Source organism: Thalassophryne amazonica, chromosome 5 (genome assembly GCF_902500255.1).
Source record: "Thalassophryne amazonica chromosome 5, fThaAma1.1, whole genome shotgun sequence".
Taxonomy (NCBI): domain Eukaryota; kingdom Metazoa; phylum Chordata; class Actinopteri; order Batrachoidiformes; family Batrachoididae; genus Thalassophryne; species Thalassophryne amazonica.
The window spans coordinates 73,383,530-73,400,392 of NC_047107.1; the positions used below are offsets into that span (position 1 = coordinate 73,383,530).

The 16,863-nt window shown below is 39.2% G+C and overlaps 1 protein-coding gene across 1 annotated transcript in view; it reads left to right on the forward strand.

The window, feature by feature from the left end:
• ipo11 (importin 11) overlaps positions 1-16,863 on the forward strand; it is a 457,504-nt gene that overhangs the window by 338,862 nt on the left and 101,779 nt on the right. The window contains exons 28-29 of the mRNA XM_034170535.1: positions 10,534-10,629; positions 11,985-12,069. Coding sequence (XP_034026426.1) covers positions 10,534-10,629; positions 11,985-12,069 — 181 coding nt within the window. The remainder of the gene's footprint in view (positions 1-10,533; positions 10,630-11,984; positions 12,070-16,863) is intronic.

Genomic DNA, 16,863 nt, shown 5'->3' on the forward strand with positions numbered 1-16,863 from the left:
TTTATTACAGAGATTAGAGCATGCCATAGGTATTAAAGGCACTGCGCTGCGGTGGTTTGAATCATTTTTATCTAATAGATTACAATTTGTTCATGTAAATGGGGAATCTTCTTCACAGACTAAGGTTAATTATGGAGTTCCACAAGGTTCTGTGCTAGGACCAATTTTATTCACTTTATACATGCTTCCCTTAGGGAAAGGGAGTTTTTCCTTCCCACTGTCGCCAAGTGCTTGCTCACAGGGGATCGTTTTGACCGTTGGGGTTTTTTACGTAATTATTGTATGGCCTTGCCTTGCAATATAAAGCGCCTTGGGGCAACTGTTTGTTGTGATTTGGCGCTATATAAATAAAATTGATTGATTGATTGATTGATTGACTGCTAAGCAGAGTGTAAGCAGCAGAGGAACACCACAATGTTAAGTCCTTTTTCTGTTATTTGCAAATTAATAAAATATCAAATGACAAAGATCTATTTTAACCATTATACAAAACAAATAGAATGCTGTTGTGTGGGCCGCTGAAGAGGAGGTACTGCTGGCCCACTACCACCAGAGGGCGCCCTGCTTGGAGTGCGGGCCCCAAGCACGAGAGGGCGCCAGACCCAGAGGAAGTGACAGCTGTCACTCATTACTCCAGCTGTCACTCATCTACACCACCATATAAGCCGGACTGCAACTCCACCTCCCCGCCGAGAAATCGACTACCAGTACTAAGGTAATTTCTCTGCTGAATTTAAACTGTGACTTACGTCTGATCTGTTTGCAGCCGTTGTCCTGTGGTGCCCTTTCAACTGGGTTGGCGGTCAGTGAGAGAAGCGACGTCTTCGCCTCTCACTCCATCCAGATAAGTGGTTACAGGAGCTGCTAGTGTGTTCCTAGGTTGGAGGTGGAGGTGCTTCCTCCCAACTGTGTTTGGACTGTTAATTACTGAGTGTGCGGACTCACACTCACACATCATCTTTCTGTTTTCTGCCAGCAGTACCAGGGTCGACAGCCGAAGACAGAGGCCACCTGGGGACTCGGGACTTGGCGGCTCCGGTGTTCTTCAGGCCGTTGGTGGTGGAGGCCGTGTGGGACGCGGCTTCTCTCTCGTCGGGCGTCTTCTATCTTCGAGCCTGCCCACACGTCACCTGGTGTTTATTGACTGTGAAAATTAAGACACGTTTCGTTGTGTAATATCACAACATTAAATTGTTACCTTTTGGCTTACTCATTGTCCGTTCATTTGCGCCCCCTGTTGTGGGTCCGTGTTACGACACCTTCCCAACAGAATGCTTTTGCATCCTTTCAATGGAATGAATATTTCATGCGGCGAAAGCTGGAACATAGCATTGAATGGTATGTTCCAGCTTTCACCACATAAAATATTCATACCATTGATCTCATAAACATTCGTTATTTGTATACTATCACATTATCAGGTCTAGAGGTCGGATATGGCTGGACGCAATTGCAGGACTCAGACAACTGACTCTCTAAGTAAAAGCAATTTACTAAATCAGTAAACTGGGTCTGGTACACAGTGAAGCAGTCCGACAAGAGTAACAAAAAGAGAATCATCAGGCAGAATGCGTGGTCAAGGATACAGGCAGGTAGTCATAACATACTTGAGGCTAGCAGGTCGAGAATACAAAAACAGAGCTGGAAAGTAGGCACAGGGCGCAACAATCTAGCCAAGAACAAGGAGAACTGAGGAGCTTAAATACACCCAGGTGATGAGGTGCTGATAAGGAACAGGTGTGCAAGGAATGAACCAGAAAGAGGGCGTGATCGGAGAGAGAGAGGGAAACACCCACCACCAAGAGTCAGCAGGGAATGACAAAAGAAAAAGGGACAGACAAACCCCAACCGGAAAACACCCCAGCAAGAGACTCAACAAAACAAAACCAAAGCCAGAAAACAAAAACCCAATCCTGACACACATTATACCTGCCTGGTATGATCTAGTGTTAATATAGTCACTTTTTTGTTATTATTTAGTCTAAGTCTTTTGTCATATGCCTTTTTAGTTTGTCTAATTTAGTCATTCACATCTCATTTTTGTCTAGTCTGTTAATTTTACTCTTGAATCCGGATTCTGGATCGAGTTTTATGTCATACAAACTTTGAAGGATTGCTCTTAGCAGGATTATGTCATTGGGCATTGACTTGGGCAAGGTCCCTAATCCCCTAGTTGCTCCCGGTGTGTAGTGGGCGCCTTGAGTGGCAGCAGCCTCACATCGGGGTGAATGTGAGGCATTGATGTGTAAAGCGCTTTGAGCGTCTGATGCAGATGGAAAAGTGCTATATAAATGCAGTCCATTTACATCAAAACTACTTCACGGATTCTCACCAAATTTGCACTACAGATAGATGTTGGGGCATGGAAGAATCCACTGAATTGTGGAGGTGATCTGGATCTGGATCCGGATTCTGGATCAAGATTTACCTTTATATAAGCTTTGAATGATTACTTCAAAACAACTTCACAGATTCTCACCACATTTGCCCCACAGATAGATATTAGGGCATGGAAGACTCCACTGAATTTTGGATGTGATCCATATCCAGATTCTGGAACAAGATTTCCCTTTATATAGGCTTTGAAGGATTACTTCAAAATTGCTTCACAGATTCTCACCACATTTGCACCACAGATAGATATTAGAGCATGGAAGACTCCACTGAATTTTGGAGGTGAACTTGATCTGGATCCAGATTCTAGAACAAGAGTTCTCTTTATAAAGGAAAGGAAAGCAGCTGGTGCAACACAGAAGTATGTGCTGAAAAGTTTGATAATGAGCTGAAAACATAGATAAAGACTAACGTTTGTGCAAATCACATCTTCATCAGAGTCCTGAAATGACCTGGATGGTGCAGCCTAAATACTAACATGAGCCAGGTTTCATAATGCGTAAAGGGGGTGTGACCATCCATCAATCAAGGCACTCACTCAATTCATAATTAGTTCATAATTAGAGACACACCGTCCCAATTAAAAGAGAACAAACAAAATGACAATAACCCAGAGTAAAAAACATAAATATTAATGTTACTGAAAACAAGTAAAGTTCAATTCTTCATTCAAACCAAACGGTTCCAATGATGTGTGTTGCACCAGCTGCTTTCCTTTTCTACAAGTTCTATCTGGTTGCACTGGATTTTTGTGCTGTACAGAAGCGCGGAGAACTCTCCTTTTTTGTTCCCTTTATATAGACTTTGAAGGATTATGTCAAAACTACTTCACAGATTCTCCCCAAAATTTGCACCACGGATAGATAATAGGGCATAGGAGACTCCACTGCATTTTGGAGGTGATCCGGATCTGGATTGGCGGATGTCAGAAATCTCTGATTTCTCTTATTTATATATAGATATATATCTTGAGCAGACCACAGCTTTGCCTTACTTAAATTTATGACTAGAAAAATAAAAAATGAATAGTATATTTTAATATTCGATAGTCTGGTGTGAAATAAGTGATGTAATATCTCACAAGAAGGCTAGATACAGTGGGGCAAAAAAGTATTTAGTTAGTCCTTGAATGTGCAAGTTCTCCTACTTAGAAAGATGAGAGAGGTCTGTAATTTTTCAACATAGGTACACTTCAACTGTGAGAGACAAAATGAGAAAAAATAATCCAGGAAATCACATTGTAGGGTTTTTAAAGAATTTATTTGTGAATTATGGTGGAAAATAAGTATTTGGTCAATAACAAAAGTTCAATTCAATAATCATAATCTTTGTTAGCAATGACCAGTGGTGGGCACAGATAACCAAAAAATTAACTTTGATAACAGATAATAAGATAACTGAAAAGTTATCTTTGATAAAGATAAACCGATAAACCACCCAAAAATGTATCGGAAGTTACAGATAATCGATAACCGCTAAATTCCAGTGTTGTCTATGGGACATTTGCAGTTACTAAAGAGCTGAAATTGATTTTTAACACGATCACTTTTGAAAGCATCAAAAGCGGTGAAAGACCTAAAGAATAAGCAAGAATGTTTGACCATGCTGCCCCCTGCAGGAAGCAGCACAGACAAACCCTGAGAGCACCTACGAAATCAACTCTTTACTAATCATAATCATTTTTCTTTCAACATTCTGCCCCTGCTGGAAGCTCTTGTGTACAGCAACGCTCCCACCACGGAGGCACAGTAAGAGCAGCCATAAAGCCAGCTCCGGCGGAGGTCTTGAAAAATAAAGTCATACTAACTTATGGTTTTTTGAAAATACTGATAGAATAACTCCATTAATGTCAATTCTGTCATTTGTACAAAGTTAAAATATAACATATATCTTTTAATGTTGAATAAGGCACTAATTCTCAGGTTTTGTAACAAACACAGACCGCATTCTGGGTAAAAGTGCTAAACAGTGATTGGTTCAGTAATCCATTATGTAAACCAACACGTTAATGTGACGTGTGTCGTGTGTTGGTTTAAAGATAAATGTGCTTTTGTAAAATATTCCATTTTTATTTGTAAAAACAGGCATTTTTACAGAGCCCTGGAAGTGTCATCGCAATTGCATGTTTTAAAACTTTTATGATGTTGTAAAACGTGCACTCAATATTAGTAAGTAAGTAAGTAAATTTATTTATATAGTGCCTTTCACAGACATAAGGCCATGTACACACGTTGTTGGGTATTTGTAAAACCGAATATCTTACCCTTTCAGTTTGGGGAAAAAACTTCATCTACACTACGTCGTTTAAAAAAAAAAATCCATCCACATCGAACCGTATAAATGTGTTGTAATTAGTCTGCCAAACCTTTGGGTGGCGGTACTGATTAAAATTCTATCCAATCAGGAGCCTTATTCTCTTGTCGTCACTTCCACAAAAACTAAAAACATGGCGCCAACCTTGTTCGTGTGGACCGATAGGAGTCGGAATTACTTCTAACCGTAGTTTTAGAATACAAAGTTAACAAATATATGCACACAAAAAGCGCCTGGACAGTGGACAATACCAACACTTGTACCCAGACGTTTAATACTGCCGTGAACACTCCTGGCCAGTAGATGGCAGTAGCGGCCTTGAAAAAATGTCAAACAAAATTCCAGATAATCTGTGTCTGCTACATTTAAGATGCGTGGAATTTAACAAACGCAAATACACTAACGTCTATAAACCCAGAGAATATATTCACGAGAGTTTTAGGCACTAGAGTTTAATGCTGTTATCTGTGGACCCTGAACAGAGTGTCTGAAATGCATTTGTCCTGTCGTGAACGTCTGAGATTACCTTATGCTACCCATAATGCATTGCTACCTGGCACAGCATGTGCTCACAAAACCTTAGAAATTAGCACATTACTTTAAAACTAAAACATATATCTGATATTTTCACTTTATGAACTTTAGACATGACAATAATTTTAAATAACTTGTCTAAAATGAGTGGTTAAAATTTGAACCATAAGTTAAACATGTATGCCTCTGGATGATTTGGTGACATTGTGATTATATTAGTATGGTGTTAAAGGAAATGACTTTTTTGGGGTCACCAGTTCTCCTTTGCTTATAGACGATCAGTGTTGCCACAGTTACTTTGAAAAAGTAATCCGATTACTGATTACTCCTTGAAAAAGTAACTTAGTTACCTTACTGATTACTCAATTGTAAAGTAACTAAGTTAGATTACTAGTTACTTTTTTAGTTACTTTCCCCAGCTGCCGACAACAACCCACGTCAACATGACAATGATACCTGTTTTGCCAAAACTCACTTTATAGTCACCCTTTGACTTCAATGAAAATAAATACTTGTTTTATAAAAAGTAAAATAAAGACCTCTTTCTTGACCTCATATTTAACTGTTGACAGCACTGTAACAGTAAAACTTGCAATTTCAAACCTACATTGTTTATAAATGTAACTGTTAAATTCTAAAATTTTTCTAACATTTAAATTCTCTCTAAACATTTTACTTGTCGAAATTATTATTATTTTAAGCAATATTAGTAGTTGTAGTAAAAAACGGCTTCAAAACTGGACCTTTAATCTAGGGGTGTTGTGGGGGAGGGGGGCACATCCTTGCCTCACACCCCCATTCCATCTGGATTCACCCCTGCTTTGGCGTTTGAGCACAAAGAATGGATTACATTTATTTATGCAGAAAACAGGACCAGATTTACAGGTAAGAAAGTTTTATTGCGTTTTCACATCATGTGGTCCTCAGAAAGAGAGTTTAGGTGCATTTGAGTGAAAAATAGTGTTAGTTATTGACACGTCGCGGAGTATCAGCTGTTTTTAACAAGACGATACAGAGAAGGCTCAGCTCAGAATTCTAAATAAAGGAGGGAAAAAAGTATAAAAATGTCTTTGTAAAGCTCAGTGCAGGTGTGCTGATCACCGCACTTTAAGAGGTGAGGACGAGTCGAGCAGCTGCAAAAAACCGTGGATGAAAAGCTCACAGCTCGCTGAAAGTGGGCAGTTCAGGCGAACCCAGACCTCCTGCCCACAGACCAAGTTTAATGCTGCTATCGACCCACAATGCAAAATAATAGTAACGCACAGTGACATGGAGAAGTAACTTTAATCTGATTACTGATTTGGAAACATTAATGCGTTAGATTACTCGTTACTAAAAAAAGTGGTCAGATTAGAGTAACGCGTTACCGGCATCACTGCAGACGATAGAGTGGTTTCTGATTGCAGAGGGTAGAACAACATGCTTATTAGGAAACTTTTAACAGGTAGGTAGGTCTCAACAGCTTTAACAGTTTTAACAATGTTTTTCACTGTTCAGCTTAGTTTAGTACATTATCGGTCTAAAAGTTATCGGACGGTAATTCATCGGAAGATAATTAGTCCGATGATGGTTTTTAAATTTATCTAAAAAGATAATCCGATAATGAAAACATTATCTTTGATAATTATCTGTTATCAGATTATCGGAAGTGTGCCCACCACTGGCAATGACAGAGGTCAAATGTTTCCTCTAAGTCTTCACCAGTTTGCACACACTGTAGCTGGTATTTTGGCCCATTCCTCCATGCAGATCTCCTCTAGAGTAGTGATTATTTGGGGCTGTCGCTGGGCAACATGGACTTTCAACTCCCTCAACAAATTTTCTATGGGGTTGAGGTCTGGAGACTGGCTTGGCCACTCCAGGACCTTGAAATGCTTTTTATGGAGCCACTCCTTCGTTGCCCGAGTGGTGTGTTTGGGATCATTGTCATGCTGGAAGATCCAGCCATGTTGCACCTTCAGTGCTCTCACTGATGGAAGGAGGTTTTGGCTTAAAATCTCACGATACATGGCCCCGTTCATTCTTCCCTTAACACGGATCAGTCGTCCTGTCCCCTTTGCAGAAAAACAGCCCCAAAGCATGTTTCTACCCCCATGCTTCACAGTAGGTATGGTGTTCTTGGGATGCAACTCAGCATTCTTCTTCCTCCAAACACGACAAGTTAAGTTTTTACCAAAATGTTCTATTTTGGTTTCATCTGACCACATGATATTCTCCCAATCCTCTTCTGGATCATAAACTTCAGACAGGCCCGGACATGTACTGGCTAAAGCAGGTGGACACGCCTGGCACTGCAGGATTTGAGTCCCTCTCTGCGTAGTGTGTAGCCTTTGTTACTTTGGTCCCAGCTCTCTGCAGGTCATTCATCAGCTCCCTCTGTGTAGTTATGGGATTTTTGTTCAGCGTTCTTATGATCATTTTGACCTCACGGGATGAGATCTTGCATGGAGCCCCAGATCAAGGGAGATTATCAATGGTCTTGTTCTGTGAATTATTTCTGTAATTTATGTTTGTAGCAAAGGGGTGAGGGTCACCCCTTTGAGTCTGGTCTGCTTGAGTTTTTTTCCTCAGAGGGAGTTTTTCCTCACCACTGTTGCTCTGGGGGTTGGTAAGGTTAGACCTTACCTGTGTGAAGCGCCTTGAGGCAACTCTGTTGTGATTTGGCACTATATAAAGGAAAATAAATTGAAATTGTCTTGTATGTCTTCCATTTTGTTACAATTGCTTCCACAGTTAATTTATTCACACCGACCTGCTTGACTATTGTAGATTCACGCTTCCCTGCCTGGTGCACATCTACAATTTTCTTCCTGGTGTCCTTCAACAGCTCAGAAATCTTGCTTGTTACTTATTTTCCACCATAATTTACAAATAAATTCTTTAAAAAAATCCTACAATGTGATTTTCTGGATTTTTTTTTTCTCATTTTGTCTCTCATAATTGAAGTGTACCTATGTTGAAAATTACAGACCTCTGTCATCATTCTAAGTAGGAGAACTTGCACAATCAGGAGCTGACTAAATGCTTTTTTACCCCACTGTATATTGAAATAAAAAACCTGTCAGAAACAAATCCAGTCTAATATGTGATTTGTGGACTTTGAAAAGGCACATGACCATGTCCCCAGTGGTGTTCTGAGGGGAATGTTACCAGAGTATGGTAAAGAGACCACTGCAACGCACGACCCATTCTCTGTATGACCAGTAGGAGCTGTGTCCACATTCTCAGTATCGTATCAGACCTCTTCAAATCAGTTTATCTATTTTATTATCCCCCTGTGTGATATACAGGATATAGGGATCAACATGTCGGTCTGTACTTCAATTTTCGCTTGGTAGCGTGATATCAAGCACCAGCTGACCAATTTCTTTCATATTTAGCATAAGGGTGTACTTGGATTATCTTCCGAGACCAGTCGATTACGGTGACGTTGAGGTCAATTTCATGGTCACAGCAACATATCCAAGATATTGTCATTGCCACACTTGTTAGCGTGATATCTCAAGAACCATTTGGCCAATTTCACATATATATATTTAGCCTAAGGGTGTACTATGGTGAGCCTCAGACACCAATCATTTAAGGTGACCTTGGGTTAAATTTCAAGATCACAGCAATATATTCAAAATATCGTCATGGCCACTCTTGTTAGCACAATATATCAAGAACCAGTTGACCAATTTCATTCATATTTAGCATAAGCGTGTACGTGTCTTATCCCGAGACAACCTGATTACGTGACCTTGGATTCAATTTCAAGGTCACAGCAAGATATTCAACCTATTGTCATTGACACCCTTTTTAGCGTGATATCGCTAGAAACAGTTGACCAATTTCATTCATATTTACAGGGATTAAAGTTCTCTGTCACTGTGACAGATTTCTGTCAATTGGGCTGCCTAAAGGCACGTTTTGCACTGATGCTGTCCTGATGAAAAAAATCAAGGCTGGATGCAAGATACAACATTTACCATGTTCAAAATGTTCAGAAGTTGATTTTTAGAATAACCTCTGTATTTTGATTTATTTTTATTTTTATTCTCATAATGTCTGCTTGTTTGCTGTCTGTGTCTGTTCCTGTGTGTGTTTGATGCTCACAGTGTGGTGACAACTGATACTGCATGGCAAACATATTTTTAAACTTTTCTTTCAAAGTCTGTTCCGAGTACCCTCGCTAAAAACACATCAAGGACTCAAGACACGTTAACAACAAACACTCTTTTTTTTGCTTCCCAAAATATGCCTAAAATCTCTTTCTGAGGATGAGATAACATAAAATACGCTCATAAAACCTTCTTACCGCTCAATCAGGTTGTGCTTTCCACGTCACAAATGCTCGATTGTTCTTGCTCAGAGACTGCAAACCATATGGAAACACTCCTTGCTTAAAAGTCCACTTTTGAAGACATTTTTCATACTGCTGCTATTTCTAATGTTAATGATAATAATAATTTTAACAACTAAAATGTTTAAATCAGTATTACTTTGGGCATACGTTTTATGATAGTTCTGGACTTCCTTCATTTGTCAACTTCTTGCACGTCATTCAATTTTGAGAGCTGCCTCCTTGAACCCGATTTACCATACAGTACCACAGTTTCTGTTTTATAATGATTGATGTAAATAAAGTGTAATATATATTCAGTTACACGGAAATGTTCATGTGTCCATCCCCTAACTTGTCTGAAGAAAGTGGCTGTAAAAGTGTTGCTTTAGATTCATTGTACTAATGGGGAAAACACACGTGTGTAAACTTTTTTTTCCAGACCCCAGGTTTGTTTTCAGTGTGAAGTTAAAGCAGCACAGTAGCTTAGTGGTTAGCACTGTTGCCTCACAGCAAGAAGGTCATGGGTTCAATTCCCACCTGTGGCCTTTCTGTATAGATTTTGCATGGTCTCTCCATGTTTGTGTGGGTTTCCTCCGGGTGCTCCGGTTTCCTACCACATTTGAAGACATGCAGGTTAGGTGAACTGTAAGCTTTATCATTTTCCAGGTCTTCCTTGCAAAAGAGATCTCGATGTCAATTGGACTAACCTTATTAAATAAATAAAGATTAAAGAGCTTAATTTTAGAAAAAATAAATGTGTCAAAGCTCAAAGGGCCACAAACCTTTTCACTGCACTCTACCCTTAATGGTTGACACTCACATTGGCATGACCCTTTAGAGAGCCACTGTCTGTGTTGGGATATGGCTAATATGATGCTCTTAATTCTGATGTGGGCTTTATCTAGTGATGCATGTAATGCTGTTGTAAGTAATGATTCCTGATCTTTTTTATTTATTTTTATCAGTGTGATCCAGGACAAGTTCTGTGGCATTATTAATATCTGTGTGGAAGCACTACATGACATATTGACGGAAGATCCAGACACAGGCACTTTCAAAGAGTAAGTACACACACACACACACACACACACACACACACACACACACGTGTATATATATATATATATATATATATATATATATATATATATATATATATATATATATATATATATGTGTGTGTGTGTAGAATTTTGAGGAAAAAATAAGTTTCATCCATTTTGGAATAAGGCTGTGACACCCCTGCCACACCTTGACGTTTTAGCCAGTGTATGCCGACCTTATTAAAAATGCTGGCATCTGATAAGTTGTGGGTAAGTTTTGTATAAGTTAACAACATGTTGAGGCATGTTGAAGGCCGCTGATACAGTGGCTTGCCAGAGTATTCAGCCCCTTGGTATTTCACACATTTTAATTTGTTTATGGCATGTCAAATACAAAAAGTAAATCAGGCTACTTAGTATAAAATTTCTAAAATGATCTTCCTTAGACTCAAACTGAAAGTAAATCTCTACAACTTGATATACATTAATTAAAACTATAAAAGCCAAGATGATGGGTTGCATAAGTAATCAGTCCCTTTGGTATAATACCTGTAAATAATCAGTTTAATTGCCAGTTTTCTTCAGACAGGTCAGGGAGATGGATACATGAACATTTCCAAGTCACTGAATATGTCTTGAAATTTATTTACATCAGTTATGAATAAATAAATAAATGGACTGCATTTATATAGCGGTTTTCTGTCTGCATCAGACGCTTAAGCACTTCGCAATAATGCCTCACATTCACCCCGATGTCAGGATGCTGCCATACAAGGCACTCGCTACTCACTAGGAGTAACTGGGGGATTAAGGACCTTGCTCAAGGGCCTTTAATGATTTTCCCGTCAGGCTGGGATTTGAACTGAGGATCCGCTGTATTTGTGCTTAATTTGGTGCTACTATCACCATTTTCAGGATTGTTTCAGTTATCTGCTGCACTATGACCCCTTGTAAAACTTCAGGAAGCTGCCTGGAGCAGGTTTTACGATGGGAAAGAAAAAAAAAATCAACAAAGTGAAAGTGTATGTTTCACCCCATTTTCATGAATGGTGTTATGTTTCTGTCAAATTAGTGGGACACAAATGGCACGTTTTCGCTGAATTGTTTTCTCTTCTTAGTTACAACTGTACACATTCAAAAGTTAAATTTGACATTTAAGTAACAAAGACAAAGGTAATCAGAGGTAGTGCTCACTTTGGACTGAACAAAGGCTTTTCTTTTAACTGAATTCATAGCAGGTATGAAATGCACACCTGCATTTGGTTTCATGCGTATGGGTATGTATTCTGCTGAGTCGGATAGTTTCTCCAACTGTGCAGGTCTGCGTGTGGGTATTAAAATTGATTTGAGTATTATTGTTTTTTCTTTTTTAGCTGCATGCTGATGAGTCATTATGAGGAGCCAAAGCTAAGTGATGATGAGGAGCCACCTACTGAGCAGGACAAGAGAAAGAAACTGGTAAGACAAACACACTGCAAATTGAATTTTCAAAACCATTTTTATTTATTTATTTCAATTGCTTTCCTTCTCATTTTATATTTAAGACAAATGGCTTCTTTTCATTTCACTGAGGCCTCATTCCTCCCGTCATCTGAATAACAGCTTCTCTTGGATCTTGAAATATCCAACATGTGGCCCAAGTGCCAATAGCATGATTTATCACATAACAATGAATGAATGAATTTATTCAGCACACAAATCAACAATAACAACAACAACAAAAAAAAACCTCACAACAAAACCACTCTACAGCTAACCCGTCCGACCAAAAGGGTGAGGGCAGAAGCAAAACTTATAAATACCCACCCCTTATACTATAAGAAAAACAAATGCATGCACACATATTTGCATGTATACACACATAAACACAATTTCATAAATACATAAACACACACGCACACACACACACATATTTGCATGTATATATATATATATATATATATATATATATATATATATATATATATACACAAAAAACAATAGACAAACAATGCACAACACACAAAGCAGGAATAAAATACCGATAAACCTAAGTCTTCAAACTATAACAAGCAATTTTATTGCTCCTGTAATGCCTTTTAAAACCTACTAAAGTGCCAACTACTTTGATAATGTCAGGGCAGTTATTCCAGATGTTAACACCTTTAACAGAAACACAATGACTTTTTGCAGTAGTTTGGATCATTAATTTCTCAAAAAATAATATTCCTGACTGGAGACCCTCATTTTAAACAGATCCTGGACATGTGGCAACAGTTTATTTTTAGTTTTATACATAATTTGTACTGTGATGTAATCAACCATACAAGCTCAAAGTGTTCAGAGAATTATACTAATATCTTGTTGCATAAAAGACTACGCTTTCTATTTCAGAGCTTCCAGTTATTAAAAAAGCAGTGGTGGCCTCAGTGTTCTCCATGCTTTGGCAATGAAATAAGCTGACAAACAAGCTCATTTCAAGCTCCATGTAATTTCAAAGCCACACAACTGTTGAGCCAGACAGAAGGAAGAAGTGTCTGCTTTGGTTCATACAAATTCAGAATTTCCATGTGGTTGTGTGGATTGTGAATGTTATTTACCCCTTTTCTTTGATAAGATACAAGATGATAGCATTTGTCACTTTTGAGTTGTCAGGTTAACAAACAAGAGCATGGGACTATGGTTTTATTTACTCATTGCATTTTAGAAGGTACGTCTAGGCTTTCCCAAAGCCTTGGAATTAAAACATCCAGGTTAATGTTGCTGTAGATCTGCTGCATATGTGTTGTACATCTGCGCCGTATGTTTTGTAGATCTGGTCCGTAGGTGGCAGTCGACCAGTCTACTATGATGTGTATACATGAATTTATCAGACCTGTACTGTTCTTGGTAGGTTTTCTGCTCTTGCATCTCATTATGGGCACTCTAAATTGTAACTGTTGAAATTCAAGTGTAAAAACACTGATTAATTATAATCATGCCTGTGTGGCTTCTACTCTTCAAGAGTAGTTGAGCATAAGTACTTTTTTGCAGATTTCATTTCATTGCCGTTACTGCAGTAATCAGTTTCCAGCGTGATGATATTTCTCTTCCTCCCTCCCCCTTGCTCCATAGGCATGCGTGTTTGTGTGCGTGTGTATGTGTGTGGTATCCCAGTGTACTAATCACTTCATTCCAGGTTTTCATCACTTCATTCCATTTTGCTCCAGGCAATAGAGAAAAGGAGACTTAAAGCTGCACCTTTTCTGCTTCTTAATGTGTGTTGGAGTCTAAGCATGTACAGGTTACATAAAGGGATGTATCTGACAGTGAGATGGGTTTGATGAGAAGCCAGTAAGTTTTTAACATTTATTGACTCAAGTTGGGTTTCATATGCCTGCTGCCCTTGGCATATATGACCACATTCATCAAAGCAAATTGATCAAATCTAGTCTCACATGTGCCTAATGGCAAGCTAGTAGAACTTTTAGGTCCTTCTTAAGAAAATCCTTGTCAAGCATGAACCCCTACAACAGTACAGCACAACACTAAGTTGTGCTATGCACAGTTTCTCTAGTCACAGCCTGAGAAGCCTGTAACTCACTCCAAGTTGTTAGGGGTGTCTTAGTGACGTCCCTCAGTGGACACTCAGTTTTGGAGAACTGCCTACTCGAGACAGCTTTTTTGGTACAGTACCATACTGTTTGTATTTTGTAATGATTTATGTAAATAAATCATATACTTCTTCAGTGACTTGTCTCAAGAACAGAGCAATAAGAAGAACAGGCAGTAAAATAGGTTTTTATTCACAACAATCTTCGGTGTTTCCCTTGTAGTACAATATGCTTGGTGGGCTACCAGGGTAGCACATGCCCCCGCCAGGCCAGAAACTGGTAATAAATAAATAAATAATTATGTGGACAAAATAACACTAAATAGCTATTAATTTGGAAATCAGAAATCTTTAAAGTGCACCTGCAACCGTCTGAACAGCACTATGTGATGCTGGTCATAAACGTGAGTCCACTTCTGTGTCTTTGACATGGTGCAAGCTCTTTTAAACTTGAATGGAGGGTCTTGAATCGGAACCATGTTTGCTAAAGTAATGCTAATGCTAAAAAGCTGCAGTGCGCTGCAAGGACTATCGAATATGGAGACATTTTTCTCTCAAACTCTGGATCCAAGAAACAGGAGATGCGAAAAGGAGAGAGACAGGAGTGGAGGTGAGCATAGACTGAGAGCAGGAGATGAGAAAGAAGGTGGGGAGGGAGGAAGGGGAAGAAAAAAGCTCGAGTGCAAGCCTTCAAAATCTAGTGCATCTGTAAAGTATTCACATCGCTTCACTTTTTCAACATTTTGTTATGTTACAGCCTTATTCCGAAATTGTTGTTGTTGTTTTTTGTTTTTTTTTAAACAAAACTAAGAAATCACTTTGCTTAACACTTTGTTGATGCACCTTTGGCAGCAATTGCAACTTCAAGTCTTCTTGAATATGATGTCACAAGCTTGGGGCACCTGTCTTTGGGCATTTTTGCCCATTCCTCTTTGCAGCACCTCTCAAGCTCCATCATGTTGGATGGGAAGCCATTTTCAGATTTCTTCAAAGATGTTCAATCGGATTCAGGTCTGGGCTCTTCATTCTCTGCAGTCATCTTTCCCTCCAGCCTGACTAGTCTCCCAGTTCCTGCCACTGAAAAACATCCCCACAGTATGGTCCTGCCACCACCATGCTTCACTGTAGGGATGGTGCCTGGTTTCCTCCAAACATGACACCTGGCATTCACACCAAGGAGTTCAATCTTTGTCTCATCAGACCACAGAATTTTGTTTCTCATGTTCTGAGAGTCCTTCTGGTGCCTTTGACACACTCCAGGCAGGCTGCCATGTGCCTTTTACTAAGGGGTGGCTTCTGTCTGGCCACTCTACCATACAGGCCTGATTGGTGGATTTCTGCAGAGATGGTTGTCCTTCTGGAAGGTTCTCCTCTCTCCACGGAGGAATACTGGAGCTCTGACAGAGTGACCATCAGGTTCTTGGTCACAGCCCTGACTAAGGCTCTTCTCCCCTGATTGCTCCATTTTGATAGGTGGCTGGGTCTAAGAAGAGTCCTGGTGGATCCAAGCTTCATCCATTTACAGATGATGGAGGCCACTGTGCTCATTGAGACCTTCAAAGCAGCAGAAATGTTTCTGTACCCTTCCCCACATTTGTGCCTCAAGACAATCCTGTCTCAGAGGTTGACAGATAATTTCTTTGACTTCATGCTTAGTTTGTGCTCTGACATGCACTGTCAACTGTGGGATCTTATATGTAGACAAGTGTGTGTCTTTCCAAATCATGTCCAATCAGCTGAATTTATCCCAGGTGGACTCAATTAAGCTGTAGAAACATCTCAAGTATGATCAGTGGAAACAGGATGCACCTGAGCTCAATTTTGAGCTTCATGGCAAAGGTTGTGAATACTTATCTATATGTGATTTCTTTTTTCTTTTACAGATTTGCAAAATCTCAAAACCTTTTTCACATTATCATTATGGGGTATTGGGGTGTGGAATTTTGAGGGGAAAAATGAATTTCATCCATTTTTTAGTAAGGCTGTAAAATAACAAAATGTGGAAAAGGTGAAGTGCTGTGAATACTTTCCGGATGCACTGTAAAGGCAAAAGCTGTCAATCTAACTGAGACCTGGATTGATTAAAGAACCACAAATATAGTCCATGCTTATGCCAGACTCCCTATGGCAAGTTTCAGTTTGTTGATTGCAGTATTTAGCATTCTATCATCAATCTTTTTTGTTATTATTATTGTAAGAAAATAACAATGAAACACTGTTTTTATTAATCAATGTCTTTATTATATTATGTGCAGTAATGAATCATGCTCACGTGTGGCATGTTCATCATGTGCCATTGTTGCAAAGTTAAAGCCACTGAGGAGGTCAGCAATGAGTGTGGAGCACGTCTCCTTTCTTAAACCCAGCAAAAAACTACATCAATGACATGCAATTCTTCATCTGACAGTGCTTCAACAGCCGCTAAACATGTCCCAGCGAACACTGTGGCTGCTGTATTTAGCTTCCTCATATCATGGAAGTATTTTTATGAAAAGCTAATGGAGGTGTGCAATAGAGTGAAACGTAATGGAGATAATATACAGCAAATGGTTTAAAAAACTGTGTGATGTCAACAGTCTACAGTCTGACAAATAATGAATGTCACAGGACATGCCATCCATCAGTCAAATGACAAGGATCTATTATGTGTCACATAATGTCCGCTTGTTTGCTGTCTTTAT